The 25516-nt window shown below is 40.7% G+C and overlaps 2 protein-coding genes and 1 non-coding gene across 6 annotated transcripts in view; 2 read left to right on the forward strand and 1 right to left on the reverse strand.

The window, feature by feature from the left end:
- The first annotated feature begins 3324 nt into the window (after positions 1-3324).
- Positions 3325-10573, forward strand: TMEM70 (transmembrane protein 70). The gene is made up of 3 exons (XM_035011364.1): positions 3325-3658; positions 5044-5149; positions 9931-10573. The coding sequence occupies exons 1-3, from the start codon at positions 3449-3451 to the stop codon at positions 10386-10388; spliced, it is 774 nt and encodes a 257-aa protein (XP_034867255.1). The 5' UTR covers positions 3325-3448; the 3' UTR covers positions 10389-10573.
- Positions 10574-16312: 5739 nt separating this feature from the next.
- Positions 16313-25516, forward strand: part of LY96 (lymphocyte antigen 96) — a 28456-nt gene continuing 19252 nt past the window's right edge. For 2 of the 4 annotated variants that reach the window (XM_035011367.1, XM_035011368.1), the window contains exon 1: positions 16313-16807. In XM_035011367.1, the coding sequence (XP_034867258.1) occupies positions 16696-16807 (112 nt within the window). In that variant the 5' untranslated portion in view covers positions 16313-16695. The remainder of the gene's footprint in view (positions 16808-25516) is intronic. The other 2 variants (XM_035011369.1, XM_035011366.1) reach the window with 2 other exon arrangements.
- LOC118015524 lies at positions 24685-24791 on the reverse strand. The gene has a single exon (XR_004680668.1). It is a non-coding gene; the product is annotated as a U6 spliceosomal RNA (small nuclear RNA).

Below are 25516 nucleotides of genomic sequence, written 5' to 3' on the forward strand. Positions count from 1 at the left end.
CAGGGGTACTCTTGGGGGTCGGAGATTATCTGCATAGGAAAGACTGAAAAGTGGGAGTGCGGTTTCTATGCTAACAAGATCGTGCTCTTTAAGAAACACCATCTGTCTTTTCGTGAAAAGTTGCAAGAGCATCATAACCGCTAGCGCAATCGGCTGGCCTCATTTCCTCCCTTCTCGACACCGATTACTGAAAACTAACCACGCCCCCCCCCCCCCCGCCCCAGGGTTGGGGCCTTTCTCCCGCCCTACCAACCCTTCCCAGCCCCGGGTTGCTCAGCTCTCCTTGATTCTGAGATCATTCACTGAACTTCCAGTCGTTTGCCGCGGATACTGAATTCTGAGACCATCTTTGACATTCCACGCCCTCTGCCCCAGCACTCTCTCTCGCTCTCTTTGCCCCTCTCTCGCTCGTCGATCGGCCTATCCTTTTTGCTTGCTTTGCTGTGGTTAAACTCAGGCACCCTTCCAGAAAAGCTGAAACAGCTAAATAAAGTTTGCACTCTGTTTACCGGACCGTGGCAAGAAGGGAATGTAGGGCCAAGACACCATTTCAAGTTGCTCAACTAGGCGCTGTTGTGTTAACAATGTCCAGCAAAGGGAAAATAGATACAGGCGAAACAAAATTTGTTGACCTAATTAATGACTTTTGCTTGAAAGACATGTTTTGTTGATTTGGCAGCTAAAAGTCATTGCTTTTAACGGACAGATTTTTCTGGGTTAACTTTTCAAAGCCTTTGCAAAAAAAAATTTTTTTTTAAGTTTTTGGTTTTAACGGTAGCTCAGAATAGAGTTTGGCAGGGAGAGAATGGGGTGAGGAGAGGAGGCGTGGGCCCATTTTCAATCATATTTTTCCCCCTATACTTCAAAAGTGTTGTTTTCTTCCCTTCTCTTCCTCTTTTCCTCATTCCATCATCAGCCTCTAAAGGATCGCTATATTAGTTGCCTAGAGAATGATAGAATTTTCCACGTGAGAATACTGAGGCTAGCTAATGCCAGATTTAGGGCTAGGATGTAGTCTAGGACTGTCTTTTTTCTTTTGTGCAAAATTTTACTGTATTTTAAAATTTTATTTAGGTAGTCAATATAATATATGCCTATTACAAAAAATACAGATTGCAGATGTTTGTTTTCTCCATGCACTTTTACATCATCATATTGTGTGCATATGGTTTTGTATACTATTAACTTTCCAATTTAACTTACCTGTAACCAAAATCTCAACAAGCATCATTTTTAATGTCTGTATAGAATTACATCATATAAATGTACTGTGATTCACTTAAGTATTTCCTTAAGGTTAGACATTTACCCATTTACCTTGCTTTCATTTTTTAATTTTTTTTAAAGAGAGATAGAGGGTGGGGGATGGGCGGAAAAAGAGAAAGACTCTTAAGCAGGCTCCACACCCAACACACAGAACTGGATGTGGGGCTCAATCTTATGACCCTGAGATCATGACCAGAGCCAAAATCAAGAATCGGATAGTTAGACTAAGCCATCCAGGTGCCCCAGTCAGTATCATTCTAAAATCCCACTCAAGTAGTTTATTTTCAACAAATGTCTGTATTACTAGAATTGGGAAATCTATTTAAGCATAAATAACAATTCTGTGTAATTCTATAGCACAAAATTTTCAGAATATGATCTCATTTTAGCTGTTTAGAAACACTGAGAAGTAAACCAAATATTATTTTCATTTGTTTACAGAATCTGTTGGAAAAAACTAAGCTTAACAGAAGTTAAAATTCACATTCTCTCAGTATATTATTGAAGAAATCAATCAAGGAAGCCATTAGACTGAGATGGCTCTAATACCTTGGTAGCCTATGGAAGCAAACCAAAACCTAAGCCAGAGTCAATTCCTGTAAATGTCTAAGAACAACCAATCACAAACGGCCAAGTAGATTTTCCCAAATAATGCAACTGCTTAAACTATAGCCAAATAATTTCCTTGCTTTGCTTCTTCATCGTCTCCGTAGAAACCTTGCCCTTGGCTCCTCTCAGTGGAGGACTCTTAATCACTTTCGGTTTGGTGCTGTCCAATTCCAATAATTTTTTGCTCAAATAAACCAAAAAATTTTAATGTCTCAATTTATCTTTGTAACAATATGAAAATACTGTATTAACAGAATATTTTAAACATATCAGTAAGATGGATAATTGATGTTTGTAGTATCACACTAAACAGAAGAGTTTTTAAAATGTAAGTGAAGGGGTGCCTGGATGGTCCCTGGTGTTTGCTCATTAAGCGTCTGCCTTCAGCTCAGGTCATGATCCCAGAGTCCTGGGATTGAGCCCCACATCAGGCTCTCTGCTCAGCAGAGAGCTTTCTTCTCCCTCTCCCTCTCCCTTGTGTTCCCTCTCTCGCTGTGTCTGTCTCTGTCAAATAAATAAATAAAATCTTTAAAAAAAATGTAAGTGGAAGATAAGTTTAAGAAAATGAAATCATTCATAAAGAAGCAGTATAATTTTATCCCTTTGGATACCCAGAAAAAAAGTAGACAGGATTTGGAGTTGTCAAGGTGATACTATTTTAGACTTTTAGTTTGATCCTCTCCTGTGCCAAAAGTGTCTGGAGTCAAAAACATTCTTCTGAAATAGTAAACAGAGGAGTGTCAACTAATTGGATGCTCATCCTTTAAGACTCAGGTAACCTGAAGCTTTTAGACGTTTTGAGGCCAACATAATCATGCCGTTTTCTGGGCTTCTGAAAAATTTTGTAAATTGGTATATTCTAATGATATTGCAGCATTATATTTTATTTTTAGGTGTTTCCTCCACTGTGTTAGTACAGTGGAGTCCCAATTTTATGCAGTATCTTTATATCCTCTGCTCCTTAGTCTTGGCAATAGGCACTCAGTACCTCTTTAACAAGTAATGAACAAACGTATATGGTTGAGAAGGATTCCAGAAGACAAATCTGTCAAGTATCAGCATCACATGAGCAAGCTCCATTTATTTTCTACCAATCCAATGGTTGGATTAAATTACCACTCATTTTTGTCCAAGTCGCATAAAATATTACTCTGTGCTAACAGGCTAGAATCATTTTCCGGAAAGAAAATATATTTGGGGGCCTAGAAAATGACGCCCACGAGAATCAAAGATTTAACCCTGGCTTCCAGGCTTTGTCTTTCGCGCATGGCTCTCTTCTCTGTCCTTCCACAGTCTCACAAAGAGCGCTCAAGTCTGGGAAAGGGAAGCCGCGCGCAGGCTGGGCGTCTGCGTGTCCCTGCAACTAGAGGCGGGCGTGCGGTGTTCAGAGCTCTGTCCGCAGGGAACGCGCGTGGCACGGAAAGTTGCAAGCAGGCTACGTATTCTGCGCACGCGCGTGCGGCTAGGGGCGGGGCATGAACGGCAGGTTCCAGCTGCGGCCGGGTGGGGAGCTGGGCCTCAGGCTTCCCCGCTGTCGCCGTAGCGCCGTCTGCCGCCGCTTCTCACGCGCGGGATGCTGCTGCTGGCGCTGGGCAGCTCGTGGGCGGCCGAACTTCGGCTCGGCGGGAAGAGGACGGTGCCGTGGGCGGCCGCCGCGCTTCGAGGCCTTAGGGCGGCCGCCTCGCGAGTGGCCTCCGGTAGCGGCTCCTCGGGGCTGGTTGGCTGCGGAAGCGTGGGGCTGCGGGGAGCCTCGCCGCTTCGCGGGCGTCGGGTGCGAACGCAGGTCGGCATTCTGAAGGCCTGCGGACCGAGTGAGGGTGGGCGGTGGAGGGAGCGTCGGGCCTGGGGACTCTGGTGCGGAAGGAGCCCCCTGCGGAGCGCGCAGAGGCAGCCTGCTTTGGCCTCGGGAGCAGGCCCGGCGTCCCGGGGTTTACAGCACCCACGAGTCTAGGAATTTCCGTTCGAAAGTGGTCATTTTCTGGGCGGTTCCAAGTACTTCACAGCTGGCTGCAAACCCAGCGGGTTTGTGACGACTCTCACTATTTTCTCTTCTACCTCTGAGTGGAAGCTCGGAAGGGTTGATTTGCAACGAAATTAGATACACCACCTGGTGACCGAACTGAAAGAACTCAACCTGACTTTAAGTTTGTTCTATTTTCTATTAGATGAGGCTATTTTAAGGAATTCTTTTGCTCCCTGGAAAAGGGGATGGAGACGTTAATCCTCTCCTTTTAATCTGAATAAATTGTCTCCTAATCCTGCTCTGTAAAACATCAGAATTAGCAAACATGGTTGTAAATTGGAAGAAATGCCTAACATGGGAATTGGAATCTAATTAAATTGCAGTATGAAGGGATTAGGCATACCTTTTGCATTTTGAAGGGTTTAGACGTTCGGGGACCCCTTGTTCCTGTGAAATTTGATGAAGATTTCAAGTGAAATACTTTCTTAAGAGGAACTAAGGGATGCAACGAGATGAATAGAGAAAGAGTTTCTCTCTCTCTCTCCCTTTTTTTTTTAAGATTTATTTATTTGACAGAGACACAACGAGAGAGGGAACACAAGCAGGGGGCGTGGGAGAGGGAGAAGCGGGCTCCCTGGAGCTCGATGCGGGGCTCGATCCCAGGACCCCGAGATCATGACCCTAGCCGAAGGCAGACGCTTAACGACTGAGCCCCCCCATGCGCCCCTCTCTCTTTTTAATACTAGCTATAGTATAAACATTTTAGAAATCTTAAAAACGGTCTGGACTTGAAACAGTTTACATTTGCAGTGTTTTACTTACATTATATTAACATCAATTTTTTGAAAAGCTAATGCATTTAAAATTTTGACAATGGAACAAGAGTGATGTTTTCATTAACCACAGAATGAATTATTCCACTAATTTTTTTTTATTTGTTCAAGGCCACACTTTATCCAAAAAGCTTTGAGCTGGGATGCAAACCTAGGTTTTCAAAAAAACACTTTGTGACTGGAGTTAAGGACAGCTATCTTGTTAGTTTGATTTCTTCAGCTCTGTGGATTATTTGGGAGAATTCCTTAAATCACCTCATGTGACAAGTTTTCTTTTACTCTATTATAATTTAAAAAAGTTAAAAAAATTAAAAGTTGGTCTAAAATGCACTTTATTATGTACTCACATTATAATGGTCTCTGTTTCAATAGATACCTCTTTGTTGGGAAAGATGCGTTCAATGCTTACATACACAGCTTGAAAAATCAGAAGATGGAAGGCTGATTTATACTGGGAATCTGGCGAGAACAGTATTCGGTGGGTAACCAGAAGTGAGGGTAATTTCCTTTTTAACCCCCCCTTTTAGTTGTAAAAAATGTACTCAGGATATGTTATCTCTTATTTTAACATCTCTTAATTGCAAGATATGAGGAGAAATTAGGTTATATATTTTTTTCTTGTGGCCTGTTGAATCAAGATTTAGAGGTTGAGGGGTGCGTGGGTGGCTCAGTCGTTAAGGGTCTGCCTTCAGCTCAGGTCATGATCCCAGGGTCCTGGGATCGAGCCCCGCATCGGGCTCCCTGCTCAGCGGGAAGCCTGCTTCTCCCTCTCCCACTCCCCCTGCTTGTGTTCCTGCTCTTGTTATCTCTCTTTCTGTCAAATAAATAAATAAAATCTTAAAAAAAAAAGATTTAGAGGTTGGGACCTTTGCATTTTTAGGAGATTTTCAAAAGATTTTTTTTTTTTTTTTTAAAGACTTTACTTATTTATTTGACAGAGAGATAGCGAGAGCAGGAACACAAGCAGGGGGAGTGGGAGAGGGAGAAGCAGGCTTCCTGCGGAACAGGGAGCCTGATGCGGGGCTTGATCCCAGGACCCTGGGATCATGACCTGGACTGAAGGCAGATACTTAACAACTGTGCCACCCAGGCACCCCCTCAAAAGATTTGTTAAGACTGTTAGGACTTTGTGATCTTATTGCTGGGTGCTAAAGCTTCCATCCTTTGGTCACTTCTCAAGATGTTTAACAGCAAAATAGAACAAGCAGTGTATATTTGTGTAATATTTGAATATGGAGAGAAAAAATATGGAAGTATACCTTTTAAGAGTAGTTTTTTTGGGAGGGTACACATTTACTTTGCATATTTTTAAATTTGGCAGTTAAAATAAGCATATAATACTTTTATGATTAAAAAATATATTTCTTTTACATTTTTTGAGGTCACCTTAGCATTTTCAAGAAACATCTTTATTTAGTGGCTTTTCAAGGTGGTGTAGAGTACTAGAGAAGACAAGGACTGTTTATTATTATTATTAAAGATTTCACTTATTTGCTTGAGAGAGAGAGAGTACAGAGGGAGGGAGAGAAGTAGACCCCCTGCTGAGCAGCGAACCCAATGATGCCGATACTGGGCCTGATCCCAGGGCCCCGGAATCATGAGCTGAGTGGAAGGCTTAACTGATTGAGCCACCCAGGCGCCCAAGACAGTATATTAAATAGCTACAAATCTGAAGCTCTTTCCTTAGTTCTTAATTTGGTATTTAGTATGGAATGATTTATTATGGAGGTCAGAAGAACTTCGATATGTGTTTTGTTCAAGTTCCTGAGATTGTATTTCATTTCAGTAATCTTAAAGTATAACCTCAAATATCTGAAGGATTACTTTATAGTCAAATCGGCCACAAGATTTCAGCACCTGCATTTGCATTCCTGTTTTTGGTTATGCTGGTGTCACTGATCATCTAAAATTTACTCTGGAAATCCGTATGTTCTCAAATGTGTGGCATCAAAATAGAATATAATTTTAGGTATTTAAAACTTTGGCAGTAAGGAGTTATTATAGTCACTATTGAGAGGAGTTCTGAAGTTACTGGAAAAGTCCATCTTGGGTGATTAGAAATTTCTTCAGAAGTCAGTACGTGAGTAGGCCATTGAGCTTATGTCCCATCTCTGGCCTCGGATACCTGGATTTATAGTACTGGGAGGTGTTAACAGTGACACCCATGATACCTTTCCTTCTGAACAGACACGGTTCCTTCAGATGCAGGGAAGGCTTATTACTTTATTTCTTATTTGCATTTGATTCCATTCTGTAAAGAAGAGAATATAAATAGGAATTAATTTTGGTGTGGGTAGGATGTTATGTTTGTAGAAGAGCATAGCTGTTCATGGTATTCAAAGTTCTAGAAATATAACTTGTATAGGAGTTTAATGTTTGAATTCTTTCAATACTCTGTATCTTATTCAGGGATTACTATTTTTTCTATGTAGAAACTGAGGGAGAAACATTTTTTCTATGTAAAACTGAGTGAGAGGCATTAGGATAGAGGTACCATTCTTGGAGATTCTTTAAACTACCGAATGGGGCTTCGTTTAAAGACATTTGAAGGGTCGTTTAGTTGATAGTTCTTGTTAATTCATCAATAAATAATTACTGATGTCATAGTAGTCTTATTGTAGGATGAGTAGAATTTGAACATGAAGAGGTGTGAAAGAAGGGCATCTCAGGCATGGAAGCAGTATGAGCAAAGACATGAAGATGGGAAAGCCCAGAATATGTTTAAAAAATAGTAATTATTTCAATCCAGGGAAAATAAAGTATATGTATGTATTAGTTTCCTCAGGCTTTTGTAATACATTTCCACAAAGTTGGTGACTTAAAGCAACAGAAATTTGTTCTCACAGTTCTGAAAGCTAGAATTCTGAAATCAGGATGTTGATAAAGGCCATGTTCTCTCTGAAGGCTCTAGGGAAGAATTCCTTGCCTCTTCGAGCTTCTGGAGGCTTTCAGCAATCCTTTGTGCTCCTTGGCTTATGGATGCATAACTGCATAACTCCAATTTTTGCTTCCTAATTCAGATGGCCCTCTCTGTGTCTCTGTCCTGTTATGTCCTTATAAGGATATTGTCATTGGATTTATGGCCCAACCTATTCCAGGATGATCTCATCTCAATTTTTTATTATCTGCAAGGACCCTACTTCCAAATGACATCATATTTGGAGGTTCTGGGTGGACATGAATTTTGGGGTACACTTTCCAACCCACCATAGTGTAACAGAGTCATGGGGAAAAAAGAGGTAGTTGGAAGGACTGAGGAGGCTTATATATAGGAGGCATCTTGGTCCCCATTGTATCTATGTTGTATTGTATGTGTACCAGTGTCATAGCAACTACCTGTGGGAGGAAGGAAGGAATTATTTTTAAATTACTGATGCAAGATAATTAAGCCTTCAACCAATTGCAATGCATGAGAGTGTGTTACAGTCTTACCAACAGAGTATGTTGTCAAACTTTTAGTTTTTGGCATCTCACTGTGCTTTTAATTTCATGTTCTTATGATTGAGGTTTATTAACATTTCATCTGTTTAAGGACCATGTGCATTTTTGGTTCAGTGAGCTGTCTGCTTATATTTCTTGCATGTGTGTGGATAGGGTTGTTGATCTTTTTCTTCTCACATACTAGAAACCTTTTATATGTTGGGGATATTAATGCTCTGTGATAGAGGTTGCAGATATTTTTCTCATTTGTCTCTACTTTGTTTATGTCCATGTACATTTATAATGTAATCAGATTTACCTGTCTTTCCCCTTGATTGCTTCTGTGTTTTCAGTCATAATTAGAAAAGTTTTCCCATTCTCAGATTATAAAGGACTTCATGCATGTTTTCTTATAGCTCTATGATTTTATTTTTTACATTTAAATCTCGGGATTTGGAATTTTCCTGGTAGATGATATGAGGGATGGATTGAATTTTATTTTTTTCTATATGGCTATTCAGTTGTCCCAACACCACTTTTGCCCACATATTTGAGATTTTTTTTTTTTTAAGATTTTATTTATTTAATAGTGAGAGTGTGTGCGGAGGAGCAGAAGGAGAGGGATAGGTGGACTCCGCGCTGAGCACGGAGCCCTGTGTGGGGTACAATTTCACAACCCTGAGATCGTGACCTGAGCCAAAATCGAGAGTCGGACACTGAACCCACTGAGCCACCCAGATGCCCTGAGATTATATCTTTATACTAAATTTTCATATGCAGTTAAGTTTATTTCTAGATTTCCCATTTTGTTCCATTGATCTGTTTATTTGTGCACCAGCACCACACCATTTTAATTATAGTCTTATGTTTTAGTATCTAATTCCTCTCCCCACCTTTTTTTTCTTCTTTTGTTTTTCCAAATTAACTTTGTAATCAACTTGTCTAGGATCTCAACTTGTCTGTTTTCTGAACAGATGGTGTTTTTGTTGGGATCATGTTAAAATTATACAATCAAACTAAGGAAATTTACATTTTAAGTCATTTATTGTGGTAAAATATGCATAACATAAAATTTACCATTTGAACCATTTTTAAATATGCATTTGAGAAGTCATTGATTTTTAATCTTTTTAATATGACAGGTAAAAAAAACTCACTGTTTTAACTTGAATGTCTTTTCTTGGTAAAAGAAGTTGAATATATTTCCCACATATTTCTTAACCACTGGTGTGTTTTTTGGTAACTTGCTGTTTTAATCCTGGGCACTTAGTCTGTTAATGTTAGTCTCATATTTAAACATTTAATGTTAAGCCTGTGGAAGTGCTTGTTAATAGAGTTTTATTTAATAATCTGCTAACTGAATTAACATTTATAATATGCATAAGGATCTTTGAGTAATGTTAAGTCTTTTATTGGGGAACTGAGGTGGAGGCCAGTTAACCCTAAAGCAGATTTCCTACATGGAGAGGCAGAGCAGTGTATTGGCCAGTGGCTGGGACAGTGGAGTCAAATTGCCTGGCTTTGAACCGCAGTACTGCCTGCCTGTAGGTAGCTTTGTGACATTGAGCAAGTGCTTTGTTTTTCTCATGTCTTACATGGGAATGAGGATGATAGTCATGCATCTGTTGCATAGTGCTTTTTTGAAGATGTCATGAATAAAATATATAAGTATGTAAAGTACTTAAAACAGATCTTGGAAAATAATCACTATATATGTGTTTTGATTTTATTGTTTTGATGATGGTAGAAGAAGAAAGGTGGAAGAATTAATTGGATAGATTGATGCTTTTATAAAATCTATAAATATTAATACTGTCCCTTTTTTTTTTTCTTGTTTAGGTGTGAAATGTTTCTCTTATTCTACAAGTGTCATCAGCCTTGCATTACTACCATACATTTTTGCACAAAACAGTATTATATTTGGAAGTGTGCCTTTGCAAATATTATTTTATGGCATCATAGGAAGCTTTACAGTGATCACTCCAGCACTGCTTCACTTTGTTACAAAAGGCTACGTCGTTCGGTTGTACCATGAAGCTACAACAGACACTTACAAAGCCATTACTTACAATGTTGTGCTTCTAGAAACGAGTACAGTGTTTCACCAGAATGACGTGAAGATTCCAGACAGCGCACATGTGTTTACCACATTTTATGCTAAAACGAAATCACTGTTAGTTAATCCAGGGCTCTTTCCAAACCCTGACGATTATAACCATCTAATGGGTTATGACAAACCATTCACTTTTGATATGGGAGAAGACAGTGAGAAGAAACAGGTTAAAGATGAGAAATGAGTCTATTGTTTTTTAGGTTTGTGCTTAAATGTGATTTATGTTCCAATGTATAATAATGAAATTGCCTTTATTTTTGTTTTCTGTTAGTGACTGATTAAAAATAATTTGAAACTGTATCAACTTTTAATTTTCAGAGAATTATGTTCCTATATAATAAATATGCTATGTTTGGAAAGCAAATCATGTAATATTCTACCATTTGTGTTTTTAAAAAAAGTGTGAAAATACATGTTCATGCTGGCATAAGCATGGATAATTTTATATAATAATGTGGTTGTCTCTAGGCTGGGTATCAGGTGTCAGAAGCAGATGGGAGAGTTGTTTTTCCTTTACGTTTGGATTTTTCTAGGTGTATAGATATTAACTTTGCCCACATTAAAAACTATTTTTAAAAATTCTAAAATAATGGGAAACAGTGTTAATCTTCCTTTGGTTCACAGGTTTTTGCTTATCTTTTCAGGCATAGTTGCGCATAATAAGGATCTCCATGTCCAGTTGAGTGTGGTAGCTACAGGAGAAATGGTGACCTAAATAGTGATGTCTTTGGTGGCAGTCTTCTCCCTTGTGTATCCTATCAGAGTTGGAAAATCATAGTTACTAAATAGATGGACAGGAGTTTTTATAAAATCGCAATCTCTTTGTTAATTTTATGAAGTATTGGAATTTTAAGATTTTTAACCTCTAATTGTAAAATGAAAATTGGTTCTTGTGAAGGATATTCAGCAAGGAGCAGAAGGCCTCAAGTCATGCTATTTAGATCAGTAGATAACTTTTTAAGTGCCCAGTGTGTGCCTGATACTGTGCTAGTAGTCAGAGTCATAGTTAAGAACAGAATACCCAGGGGTGCCTGGGTGGCTCAGTCATTAAGCGTCTGCCTTCCGCTCAGGTCATGATCCCAGGATCCTGGGATCCAGCCCCGCATCAGGCTCCCTGCTCAGAGGGGAGCCTGCTTCTACCCCTCCCTCTGTCCTACCCCCTGCTTGTGCTCTCTTTCTCGTTCTCACTCTATCTCAAATAAATAAAATCTTAAAAAAAAAAGAACAAAGCACCTAGTCTCTATGGAGCTGTCTGATGTCTCCTATTGTCTGCCATGATGGTAAATCTTACCTTTATGGCTTACCTGTGTATGAGGAAGGTTGATGGAAAAGCACCAGAAACATCATGAGTTCATAGACAAAGATCAGGTCTGAAGCTGCTGGAGGCTTATAGGAGAGTCCATGAGGTAGAAAAGTGCTCCCCTTTCTGAGACCTAGAGCCTGCCCTCTGCTAGGATCAGCCAACTTGTGATCCTAGCAAAAGGTGGGCTCTACGTCTCAGAAAGATGAACAAGCTGGTGTCATCCTCATCTTCAGTTTGGGCCTCTGCCTGCCTGTTCCTCTGTCCTACGTCATCTAGATATATACCTGTTGCTATCTTTCTATAAAAAAATTCTTCCATGGTCAAATGTTGATCAGATATTAGTAGAAGCAAGAAAAAAAATCACTCTTAGTTCCATTCCTAGAAGAAAAACAGCTTTGTTAATATTTTAACATTTTCTTCCAAGGATCAGTTTCTTCATAACTTGTTCTGACTGTATCATATCTCTTTCTTTAAATGTCCTGTATCCATATAACCATTATGTCACCTGTGTAGTGGAATGAAAAACCTGTTTTTATTAGTATCAGAATAATTCAGAAGACAACTTGGTTGTTTAGGGAAAAGAAAAAAAGCTTAAAATACTAAGTGAGAAAGATGACTTCAAGTGCATGGTCTGGAGCAACACCAAGAAGTAGAAAAGGAACAGTATGTGTAGAATATGATTCATCACTGAAATAAGTCAGCAGAAAATTCAGGCCAAGGTGAGGAGGAAAAATTTACACACATCTCTCTATGCCACTTTACTACCTTCACCACAGGTGGAGTAAAATCTTGGAAAGGTTAGGGAGGTGAGGAGTCTCCCACTATCTATAGGAAGGGCGTTGAGTCAATTTTGAGTCGAAAAGGCAGGGTGATCCTGGCTAACATCCTGGTTATATCAGATAATATACCCATTGATAATAAAATGTTTTATAATCCCTTTCTAAACCTCGATTTCATTATCCTGAAAGATTTCAGCTTTTAGAAGCAAAAGTAACAAAGTGGACATTAGGTCTAAATGATAGCCTTAGCTTGCACACAATTTTAAAAAATTGTATTCTGATTTTTTCAGGTACTTTTGTTGTTGGCTTCCTTTTTGTAGAGAATTTCAATCATTCAAAAGTAGAAGAGTACGATGAATCAACATGACTGTCATTCGGATTCAACAATTACCAATTTGTTGTCAATATTGTTTGATTTAGACCTCAACCACTTGCCCTCTACTTTTATTTGGAAGCAAATCCCAGACATCATAACATCTCTTTCTTAAATGTTTTGTAACTCTACCAGATAATGACTTCAAAAAAAAAAAAAAAGCTATAATAACATTATAATACCCAAACCACTCCCCTCTCCCCAAAGTTATCAAGGATCCAGTCTGTTCAAATTCCAATTCCTCCCCACATGTTGTTTGGATTAAGATCTAAGTAAAGTTCATGCCTTATTCACACCAATTTATGAAATTTCTTTTAAGACTCTTCTATGGGCCCCTCCATTTCTTTCACTTCGTTTTTTTCTCCCTTGTAAATTATCTGTTGAAGAAATGGAGTTCTTTGTCCTTTACATCTTTTCGTGGTCTAGACTTTCTGATTGTATCCCTGAGGTGTAGATTAACATGTTTCTCTGTCTTCTGTATCTCCTATAAATTGGTAGTAGGACTTGAGGCTTCATCAGATTGATATTTGATTACTTTGGATAAGACTAATTCATAGATGATGTTGCTTATATTAACTATTGTTGCATTAACAAATTGCCCCCAAAAGTTAGAGGGTTTTTTTTTTTTTTTTTTTTTAAGACTTATTATTTGAGAGAGAGAGTGTATGTGAGCGAGCAGAGGGAGGGGCAGAGGGAGAGGCAGAGAAGCAGACTTCCCACTGAGCGGGGAGCCTGACAAGGGGCTGGATCCTAGACCCTGAGATCATCACCTGAGTTGAAATCTAGAGTCGGATGCTTAACTGTCTGAGCCACCCAGGTGTCTCAAAAATTAGAGGTTTAAAACCAGTTTAATACTGCAAGGTGCCTGTTGGTCCAGTATCCAGGAATGGCTTAGGGAATGCTTCTGGCTCAGGTTCTCTCATGAGATTGCAGTCAAGCTATCACCTGGTGCTGCTGTCATCTGAAGGTTGAACTGGGCCAGGAGGGACTGTTTCCAAGGTGGCTCACTCACATGACTGACAAACTGGTGCTGGCTTTTTGATGAGAGGCCTCAGTTTCTCACTACATGGTTCTCTCTTTAGGGCTGCTTGCTTCCCCTAGAGCAACTGATCCAGAAGAGCAGAGTGGAAGCCACAAGGATGTATTTTATCTACCTTGGAAGTTGCACACTGTCATTATGCAATATTTTATTAGTTACAGAATCAGCCTTATTCATTGGTGGAGGAGATTACACAAGGATTTGAATACTAGGAAGTAAGGATCATTGGGAGCCATCTTGGAGGCTGGCTACCACAGGGTTCATCCATCAAGAAGTTCACAAAGTCTTTCTCTCTGTGAAGTTAGCAACCACTGATGGCTTGGTGCTTAAGCTCAGTAATTCATTAGGTGTTGCAAAATGGTTATGTTCTATTTTTCCTTTTTTCATATATTAGCTGAATACTTCTAAAAATAGATAAAAGAGTATAAGGAGGCAAGGGAAAATTGTCCCATCTACTATCTGGTTACCAGTAGTTCAGTTTCTATAGAAAAGTCAGGATAAATGCTTCATTCTTTCCCTTTATTAGTTTTCAAAAGAGTTGACTTCCTAGCATCATCTTAATTAGACTTTTAAAATATTATGAGCTCAGGGCGCCTGGGTGGCTCAGTTGGTTGAGTATCTGACTTGGTTTTCAGCTCAAGTTCTGATTTCAGCGTTGTGAGATTGAGCCCCGCGTTGGGCTCTGCACTCAGTGCAGAGTCTGCTGGAGATTCTCTCTCTTCTCTTCCTCTGTCCCCCCTTCCCCCCCACACTTGTGCTTGCTCTCTCCCTCTCTCTCAAATAAATAAAATCTTTTTTTAAGATTTTATTTATTTATTTGAAGAGAAAGACACAGCGAGAGAGGGAACACAAGCAGGGGGAGTGGCAGAGGGAGAAGCAGGCCTCCCGCCGAGCGGGGAGCCCGATGTGGGGCTTAATCCCAGGACCCTGGGATCATGACCTGAGCCGAAGGCAGACGCTTAACGACTGAGCCACCCAGGCGCCCACAAATAAATAAAATCTTTAAAAAAATGATGAGCTCATAGTTTTAAAGATATTTGGTGTATTTCAGTTCATTGTAGTCACTATCTTAATGTTTGTATAGTCTACAAGTAGGTTGAATAATGGTCCCTCAAGAAATTCATGTCTGGAAACTGTGAATGTTAAATTATATGGCAAAAGGGATTTTATAGATAGATCTTGGGGAGATTATCCTGGATTATCCAAATGGTTCTAGTGTAATCACAGGGTTCTTATAAGAAGGAGGCAGGAGGTCAGAAGAGGTGATGTGATGATGGAAGCAGAGATGGGAGTGCTGAACTTTGAAGGTGTAGGAATACATGGGTTGCAGCTCTCTAAGATGAAAAAGTAAGGAAACAGGTTCTTCCCCCAGAGTCTCCAGAAGGAACCAGCTCTGCTGACACCTTGACTTTGGCCCAGCGAAACTGATTTCAGACTTCTGACCCCCAGAACTATAAGAGAACACATTTGTATTGTTTTAAGCCACTAAGTTAGTGGTTAGTCATGACAGCAGCAATAAGAAACCCACCTTTGGTCACTGGGAACTGTCTTCATATTGGTTATTTAATATGCTAAGTTGTTCCAGGCTCCATCTTAGACATTTTCTGCCCCAGACCTGGAATCAGCAATTTCTCCAGAGTCTTTGTTCCTTTTAGTGGGAAATGGTATTTTTGAGACCACTAGGGGCATTCATAGGTTTTTCTTCTTCTTTTTGTTTTTTTCATTTTTTAAATGTGGTAAAAAATATATAATATAAAATTTACCATCTTAACCAATTTTAAGCACAAGTTCAGTAGTGTTGGCTATATTTACATTGCTGTGCAACAGATCTCTAGAACTTCTCATCTTCCAATCCTGAAACTCAGTACCCATTAACAACTTCCATTTCCACATCCTCCCACAGATTTTTGCCTTTCTAAAAATGGGAAAGTAGCATAGTTCTTTAGTGGAATCTTTTACCAACATATGATTATTTCCCTCTAAACTTGTAGATTTTTAGGCCCTGACTCCATGCTATTTTTATTTCTGGCTCCTAATCCCAAACTATGTCCTACAAAGGATTTTAAGTAGCAAAGTATCTAAAAGATGAGCTATTTTTCTAGAACAGAGTGAGAAGTTTGAAATACATGCCACATGCAAAATAATGACCATTTCATTATCAGGGCTCAAAATATTCCCTGGAGCTGTACTTTGCTTAAGTAAGTGCATTCTCAAGCTTGGTGTGGTCCCTGCCAACAATGCAAAAGTATAGCTAATATCCCATGTCTGCAGTCTCATCTAGTCTGGCTCTGCCTTGTGGCTGCACCTGTTGCAGAGCAGAAATAATTTGCATCAGACTATTCAGTTCAGACCTATAGGTCCAGCTCCCTGGGCCATGAGAAATTGTTTATACAACAATAAAAAATTGTATAGGGGCACCTGGGTGGCTCAGTCGTTGGGCGTCGGCCTTCAGCTCAGGTCATGGTCCCAGGGTCCTGGGATCGAGCCCCATGTTGGGCTCCCTGCTCAGCGGGAAGCCTGCTTCTCCCTCTCCCACTCCCCCTGCTTGTGTTCCCTCTCTCGCTCGCTTGCTCTGTCAAATAAATAAAAAAATATTTAAAAAAAATTCTTTAAAAAAAATTGTATAAAAAAAATTGTAAAAAAAAAAAAGAATAGCAATGCAGATGGAAAAGGAGTGGCAGTCTGTTGGGATTCTAAAGGCGACCTACAGACTGGTTTTGTTACTATTGACCAGGAAGTACCTTGTTTTGTTTTTAAAGTTCTGTGTTCTTATTTGCATTACGTGTTCTAGAAGAGTATATTCTAAATCATTTTGCTGTCTCCCCTTGCCGGAAGTGCTTGAATACTAAACACATACACTCAAAAGAGGAAATTCAGGAACTCAGAAATCATGTGACCAATGACTAAGTTAAATCTTTTCTGCTTACTGAAAGGGAAGAGTCTGATGATTAGTTGCCGAATCTCCTTGTGTTTTTAAAGTTTTGGTGATACTGAATCATGTTCCCATTTATGCTTTTTTCCACTCTGTTTTCTTCCATATTCACTGAACCTGGGGAGCAACATTGGATCTGCAATTCCTCTGATTCCAGTGTTTGGTATACCTATTGTGGTAAGTAAAACAGCAACAAGTGGTTCAGGGTAAGTTTTCATAAGAACTTCGCGCTGCTGTGGACGGGACACAGGAAATGACAGTGTGTTCCCACTGCGGCTAGTAATGGCTGGTTGCTGTCCTGTGTGGATTTTCTGGATCCTTCACAGACCTCACAAGTCACAAGTACAACACACTTGTGTTGTACTTGACCTCCAAGGGCTTTTGTTGTTCCCTGTGGTCAACTCTGTCCTCCCTGAGCCCAGTTTCAGATTCTTTCCAGTTTTGGCAGATCTCTTTTCTTCTGAGCTTTTGCCTTAGCCCCAAGACTTACTGGTTCTTCTTGAGAAGGTAGAATAGTCCTAGCTGCCTTTTGGAATTGATTATTGCTCTGGTATGTGATTTTTTTTTTCCTTCAGCACAGCAGTGGGCATATAACAGGTGCTTTATAAGTGTTTGAGGCAGTGAGTTTTGGGGAGTCTGGGAATCACCTCCCTAATTGGATGTTAGCCTGGTTCTGTCAGTTACTAGCTGTGTGACCTCGAGCAAAAAGTACTAGCCTCTCTGTCCCAGCTTTTTTGTCTGTAAAATGAAAGTGATTTTATAAGCTTTATCTATGTATTTAAAGAAAGAGTGGGAGTGGGGGGGAGGGGCAGGGGGAGAGAGTGAGAGAGAATCTCAAGTAGGCTCCACGTCCAGTGTGGAGCTGAGGCAGGCCTTGATCTCATGACCCTCAAGAGTCAGACGCTTAAACTGACTGAGCCACCCAGGTGCCCCTGAAAGTGATTTTAAAGCTATTTTATAAGGATTGTTCTAGGTTAAGTTTTTAGCATGTAGCCACACAGAAACAACACTATTGATGACTTAAAAAATCAGCCATACCCTTATGCTATTAACCAGCTATATCACTGTTTTTTGTTTTTCCTCCCTATTTCTCTACAGACGTCTGCAGTCTGAAAGCACAGCATCAGGGCTAGACTGCAGTTTTGGTTTGGTATTTGCCACTGGTTTGCTCATCATGGGTTGACTGGTCTTTTCTACCCACTAGTGGTATCAGGAAGGGTTTGATGCTTCCGAAAATGCTAGCTCCTTAAAATTCTATTGGGAAAAAGGACTGATGGTCTAATCCTTGGGGGAGATTTACAAATGTACTTTGAGTTCTCAGAAGTTCTGTAAGAAAGAAACCTATTTAATCCCCAGATTTTCAATTTTATTTTATTTTATTTTTTGAGTGTGTGTTGACTTTTTGAAAAACACACTCTGGCAAATGCTAATATAAAGTTACTTCCAGGGAATTAACGTAATTGCCAGGTATGAGAACAAGATTTAGCCATGTGACCAATCTTATACTCGTGGCTTTTTTCCTTTATGTGGATTGTAACTGAATTCCCTTGCAACTTATCTCTGAAATTTTTCCATCCTATAAGGTCAGTATACCTCTCCCCCTCCAGGAAGATTCCCTAGCCCACTCTGCCGCCGAGTGTCTCCTTTCTTTTGGCTTATATGTACCACACATTGATTACGTCACCTTCTATTTAAAAAAAAAAAGATTTTATTTTTAAGTAATCTTTACATCCAACATGGGGCTTGAATTTACAATCTCAAGATCAAGAGTCACATGCGGGGCACCTGGGTGGCTCAGTCGGTTGAGTGTCTGACTCTGGATTTCAGCTCAGGTCATGATCTCATGGGTGGTGGGGTCGAGCCCCACATCTGGGTTCTGTGCTCAGCAGGGAGTCTGCTTGAAGATTCTCTCCCCTGCCTTTCCCACACACACCTTCTCTCTTTCTCTCAAATAAATAAAGCTTTTTTTAAAAAAAGAGAGAGTCACATGCTCTACTGACTGAGCCAGCCAGGTGCCGCAATATGTCACCTTCTCTGCGCCATGTTTCACATGGCCTTTATTTTTGAGGGAGGATCTTACGCCTTTCTGTCTAATGCTGAGAAATCCTGTGGTCCTTTCCTGCTGCCCCACTGCTGTAGGGACTGAGGGGAGCAAGCAGAGTACACAGCTCCAGCACAACCCTGCTTGGGCCCCTGGCCACTGCCATGTCCTTATCTTCCCTGCCTTAGAGAATCTATCCTGGCTGAGCTCAAAGTGCGTGGGTCGGAAGCACTGATTCCTGTAGGTATTCCTGTGAAGCTGGTGGTACAACAACAACACCTGATTTAGTTTTTCTGTGAGGATGAATTGCATTTGGTGAACCTATGGGGTATCTACAGTATATCGGTTTGCTAGGACTGCCATAACAAAACACCAAAGACGGGGTGACTTGACAGAAATTTATTTCTCACAGTTCTGGGAGCTGGAAGTCCAAGATCAAGGGTCAGCAGATTCGTTTCCTTCTTGCTCGCAGATGGCCACCTTCTTGCCATGTCTTTATATGGTCTTTTCTCTGTGTGCACTCATGCCTGGCACTCCCTGTGTGTCTAAATCTCCTTGTCTTGTAGGGACACCAATCATTTTGGAGTAGGACCTCACCCTAACAGGTTCTTTTTAACTTAATCTCTTGTTTAAAGACCAAATCTCCAAATATAGTCACATTGTAAGGTACTGGGAGGTTAGAATTTCAACATATGAATTTGGTGGGGGTGGGAGGGGACACACAATTCAGCTTATAATCTACAGAAATGGCATGAAGTAGCTGTGTGTTCCTCAACTTTGGAAAAGGCAGAAAATGTGGGTGTGCGTGTCAGTCCGTAAGACCCTGGACACATGCCCTCTTGTAAATTAGAATCATCAGACTCAGATTCGGTTCTAGCCTTTTTTTTTTTTCTTCTTTGCTATAGGTAGTCCAGAAACCCAAGAATTAATGGGTCATTTAATTAAACCAATATTTACTGAGCATCTAGCATGTCTATTCTAAGCACTGAGGATATTATATAGCAGCGAACAACAAAGAAAAAAGTCCCTGCCCTTGTGAAGTTTCTTTTTTTTTTTTAAAGACTTATTTATTTATTTGAGAGAGAGAGAAAGAGAATGGGTGGGGGCGGAGTAGAGGGAGAGGAACAAGCAGATTCTGCCCTGAACGTGGAGCAGGACAGGGGGCTTGATCCTGTGACCACCAAAGATCACCACCGGGGCCTAATCAAGAGTCTGACACTTAACTGAGCCACCTAGGTGCCTCCTCGTGGAGTTTTTATCAGTAAAATATTCAGCATGTCAGATGGTGATAATTTCTTTTTTTTTTTTTTAAGATTTTATTTATTTGACAGAGAGAGACACAGTGAGAGAGGGAACACAAGCAGGGGGAGTAGGAGAGGGAGAAGCAGGCTTCCCGCTGAGCAGGGAGCCCGATGGGGGGCTCGATCCCAGGACCCTGGGATCCTGACCTGAGCCGAAGGCAGACACTTAACGACTGAGCCACCCAGGTGCCCTTTTGGTGGTAATTTCTGTGAGAAAGAAGTAGAGCAGGGGAGTGGACAGAGAGCAGAGATGGGGAAGGGGGTTGCATTATAAAGTCGGATGACCAAGGAAAACATCCCTGGGAAGGTGACATTTAGTAAAGACCTGGAATAGTTGAGGGAGTGAGCCATGCAAGATATCTAAGGGAAGAGGTAGAGCAAAGAGCGAACACAAAGGCCCTGATGTGGGACATGTCTGGTGTGTTGGAAGGATAGTAAGGAGTCCAGTGTGGCTGCAATGGAGTGAGGGAGGGGAAAGCAGTAGAAGATGAGGTCATAGAAGGAAATGGGGGAAGGGGGGCCTTGTAGGTCAGGGGATGGCTTATCTTCCACTGCGAGCAAAGCTTGGTCTGGCTCTTGTGTTGACGATAATCCATAACGGGGCACAGGTGGGAGCAGGAGATGTGTTGTGAGGCTGAGGCTGTTGCACAATACTCCAGGTGAGAGAGATAATGGTGGCTTGGACCAAAGGAGCTATGGTGGAGGTAATGAGAAGCGGTCAAATTCTGGAAGGAATCTGAAGATGGAGCTGACAGGACTAGTTGACAGATCGGGTGTGAGCTTGCAGCATGGCTCTCCTAGCTAAGCAGGTATATCCCCGTGTCTTGGTGTTCCCCCCTCTGAGCGGGCCAGCCTCTTCACTGTTGTACTTCTTCTGTTCACTAACTTAAAATATCCTGTTTCATGCCAACCTTTTGTGGTCCATCAAAGTCCTACAGAACATGTCAAGTCAAGTCAGCTGAATTTTATTCAGTTTAACAAGCTTTATTTAATAGGCATTGAGTTTAGTTATTATGCTAAGGAACACTTAGAATGCAAAGGGTATGTGAGATATAGCCGGAACCTCAAGGAACTTCTGGCTTTTGTCTCACTGGGAAGCCCAGTAGCCATTTGGAGCTAGAATTCTTGACCTATGCCAAGCTGAGCCCACTTCTTCCTGTCTTTCCCATTGCATCATATGATCTTTTGATTCTTACATCTAATTATTTTTTGTATGTTGGTCTTGTCTTCCCAGAAAAATCATAGACTTCCTCATGTGAAGACTAAGCCTCATATCTCTGTTCTCCACTCTCTAACACCCCTGCCCCCTGCCCAACCAGGGGCATCCTTTAATTATTTCTTTTCCTTATCCCCCACATTCAGTGTGTTGGTGATTCCCATTTTAACTATCTCCAGAATATGTTTTTTTTTTTTTAAATGTTTTATTTATTTATTCATGAGGGTCAGAGAGAGAGAGGCAGAGGCAGAGGGAGAAGCAGGCTCCCTGCCAAGCAGGGAGCCCGATGCGGGGCTCGATCCCGGAACCCTGGGATCATGACCTGAGCCGAAGGCAGACGCTTAACGACTGAGCCACCCAGGCGCCCTCTCCAGAATATGTTCTTAAGCCAACTACTTCTCACTGTCCTCTGCTCACCACTTATACCCCCCATCTCTCCTCTGGCTTCTGCAGGAGCCTCTCAGATTGTCCTCTCTCCACTTCGATTCTTGTCCCCATACAACCTGTTCTTGGCCCAGAGACCAGGGAGGTCTTTTGAAAATGCAAATAAGTCAGACAATGTCACGCTCCTTGCTTAAAGCTTTCCAGTGGCTTTTTATTACAATTAGAGTGAAGTCCCAATTTTATACTAAGACGTCCAAGACCCCTCCAGATGGCCCCTGCCTACTTGTCGGATCCTAGTGATTCCCACCCACCCTCTCTCATTATTTGCCATCCACACTGGCCTTCATTATTATCATTGTTTATATTACCAACATAACACACATCAAAGTTTCCCTTTTAACCATCTTTAAGTGTATAGTTTAACAGCATTGAGGACATTCACAGTGTTGTGTGATCATTACCACTATCCCTTTCCAGAATTTTCATAATCCCGAACAGAAACTCTGTACCCATTAAACACTAATTCCCCATTTCTCCCTCCCTCTGGTTCCTGGTAACTTCCACTCTACTTTCTGTCTCTGTGAATTTGCTTATTCTAGTTACCTCATATAATGGTCTTTGTGTGTGCATGTTTGTGTGTGTCTGTATGTGCATGTTTTTGTTGTTGTTGCTTGAACATATCAAAGTCATCTCACCTCTGAGTCTGCACTTACTAGGAATCCTTCTGATTAAAACTCTCTATGTCCAGTTTCCACAGGCCTGGTTCCTTCCTGTCACTCCCTGAGTAATGTAGTTGAAGTATCCCCCCCACCCCGGCCCCCCACCCCTCCATCTCCACCACACACTCACTCTGTGTCCCATGACCCTGTTTGATTTTCTTAGTAGCATGTACATTTCTCACGAGCAGGGCCCATGACTTCTTCATTGTTCTTCTTAGTGCCTAGAGAGATGTTCGTTACATAATAGATGCCAAGCAAAAGTGAATAAGCACACATTTGTTATCTGCCATGTGTCTAGCACTGTGCTATGTGCCAGAGATATGAAAAACAGAGATATTCTTTCTGCCCTGAAGGTTTGTGCTATCTTTATGAAGAAGATGGATATGTAGGGGCGCCTGGGTGGCTCAGTCGTTAGGTGCCTGCCTTTGGCTCGGGTCATGATCCCCAGGTCCTGGGATTGAGCCCCGCATTGGGCTCCCCGCTTGGCAGGAAGTGCTTCTCCCTCTCCCACTCCCCCTGCTTGTGTTCCCTCTCTCGCTATGTCTCTCTCTGTCAAATAAATAAATAAAATCTTAAAAAAAAAGAAGACAGATATGTAAATGAATAAGTGCAATAAAGATTTACAAATGAGCACTGAAGGATGGTCCAGTGCTATGAATGATGGTGTGTCTGTGACTGTGGGAGTGGGGAGGTGTGGAGGAGTCAAGGAAGGCTTAACAATGTTGATGATATTTGAATACATTTTGAGGGAGAAGAAGGAATTTCTAGACTGATGATGACAAGGGCATTCCTGTCCAAAGGGACCGCATATTTAGTTATCAGAAATTCCATTAAGGAGGTAAAATGATAGGGCACCTGGGTGGCTCAGTCGGTTAAGCGACTGCCTTCGGCTCAGGTCATGATCCTGGAGTCCCGGGATTGAGTCCTGCGACGGGCTCCCTGCTCAGCGGGGGGTCTGCTTCTCCCTCTGACCCTCCTCCCTCTTGTGCTCTGTCTCTCATTCTCTCTCGCAAATAAATAAATAAAATCTTTAAAAAAAAAAGAGAGATAAAATGATGTGTTATGAAGGTTCAACTCCAGGTAACATTTCCTCCCTAGACCTCCGAGAATTCTTAATGCCAACACTCAGAGGGGCACTGGTTTCATTTCCAGTGCCAACTGCAGTTGCCTGGAATGTTGGGCTAAGAAAGATTCTGAGGCTGAGCTCAGTGGGAAAAAGTGCTATGATGGATTAGCAATGCTGACTTTTATGGTTGCAGTGGAAATTGGAGCCTCTTGTGCTGGGCATTTGTTAAAACTGGTCACCACTTTCTGTAACAAACCAAATAGAAGATTTTATCATATACATGGTGACTTTAAAGTAATGAAGCTATCCTCCAGTAGTTCCTTGTAAATAATAAAATCACATTCCATACAGTGCTATATGATCTTTTGATTCTTACATCTAATTATTTTTTGTATATTGGTCTTGTCCTCCCCGAAAAATCATAGACTTCTGATGTGAAGACTAAGCCTCATATCTCTGTTCTCCACTCTCTAACACCCCTGGCCCCTGCCCACCCTGCTGTGATGCCTGGCCCAACACTGAGTACCCACAGGGGCTCTCTATAAACATTTGTCTGATTGAATTGAGTTGTTGACATTGTCCTCATAATCAGACAATTTCAGACATGTGGGAACCTTAATTGGAAATAGAGAATTGCCCTTAGTAACACGACTCTGGTGATTCACTGCTTTTAACTTGTTCTCAGCTTCTGCTCCAGGGTCTTTGGTCTGCTTGCTCTGAGGATTTTCTACAAGGCTATGGCTGGGAAAGAAGATACACATTACACTATGCTTGGTAATGCATATGAAAGTGCCCACATTTCAATACCCTAACAACCTTTTTCTTCCTAAGAAAGGTAATAATGGGTATTAATTATGCAAATCTTTGAAAATATAGGTGAAAATGAAGACATAAGGTAACCTAAGCCTATCACAATTCAGTTGACCACTGTCAATAGTCTAATTTTGGTGAATATTCTTTTAGATATATAAAGGTATATATTAAAAACCACAAAACACCAGAATCATACTATATGTACTATTGGGTAAACATGTTTTTAAAACTTGATACTATATGATAAACATCTATGTCATTAAATATTCTAAAAATCCATTTTAATGACTGCATATTAATTTAATATATAGGTATACAAATTTACTTATTCAACCACTTCTGTACATTTTTAATTGAGATATAATTGACATATAAGATTATATTAGATATATGTATATATTGCAAAATGATCACAATAAGTGTGGTTAACATCCATCACCACACAGTTATAAATTTTCTTTTATGATGAGAACTTTGAAGATATATTCTATTAGCAACTTTCTTTTTTTTTTTTTTAAATATGGAACGCTTCACGAATTTGCATGTTATCTTTGCGCAGGGGCCATGCTAATCTTCTCTGTATTGTTCCAATTTTAGTATATGTGCTGCTGAAACAAGCACTCTATTAGCAACTTTCAAATGTACAATACAGTTTTATTAACTATAGTCACCATGCTGTATACATCCCAGGACTTATTTATTTTATAACTGGAAGTTTATACCTTTGGACCACCTTCACCCATTTTTGTCCAAACCCATCGTCCACCTCTGGCAACCACCAATCTATTCTTTGTATCTATAAATTTAGTGTTTTGTTTTGCTTTGTAGATTCAGCATATCAGAGAGATCATATGATATTTGGTTTTCTCTGACTTAGTATAATGCCCTCAGAGGCCATCCATGTTGCAAATTGTGCATTTTTTCTTTGGTCATAAACCATTTAGGGATGAACATCTTTTGGTCAAATATTTGTGAGCATCCATGAGTAGGTGAAATGACTGTTAATATAATTAATTCTATGAGAATTTTGTTGCAGGTAAACTCAATTGAGTGAGAGATGTTAACATTAATTTTTTAAAAGATTATTTATTTATTTATTTATTTGAGTGTGAGCAGGGGTAGAGGCAGAGGGAGAGGGAGAGAGAAACTCTCAAGCAGATTCTGCGCTGAGCACAGAGCCCCTTGTGGGCTGGATCCTATGGCCCTGAGATCATGACCTGAACCAAAACCATTAGAGTCTGACACTTAACCGACTGAGCCACCCAGGCACCACTAACATTAATTTTAAGGGTTGCATTCAGGGGCAAATCCACACAAACCTGGTATCTTCCCTCCCCCCTCCTCCT

Source organism: Mirounga leonina, unplaced genomic scaffold, assembly GCF_011800145.1.
Source record: "Mirounga leonina isolate KUSES-001 unplaced genomic scaffold, KU_Mleo_1.0 Mir_165, whole genome shotgun sequence".
In the NCBI taxonomy this organism is placed as follows: domain Eukaryota; kingdom Metazoa; phylum Chordata; class Mammalia; order Carnivora; family Phocidae; genus Mirounga; species Mirounga leonina.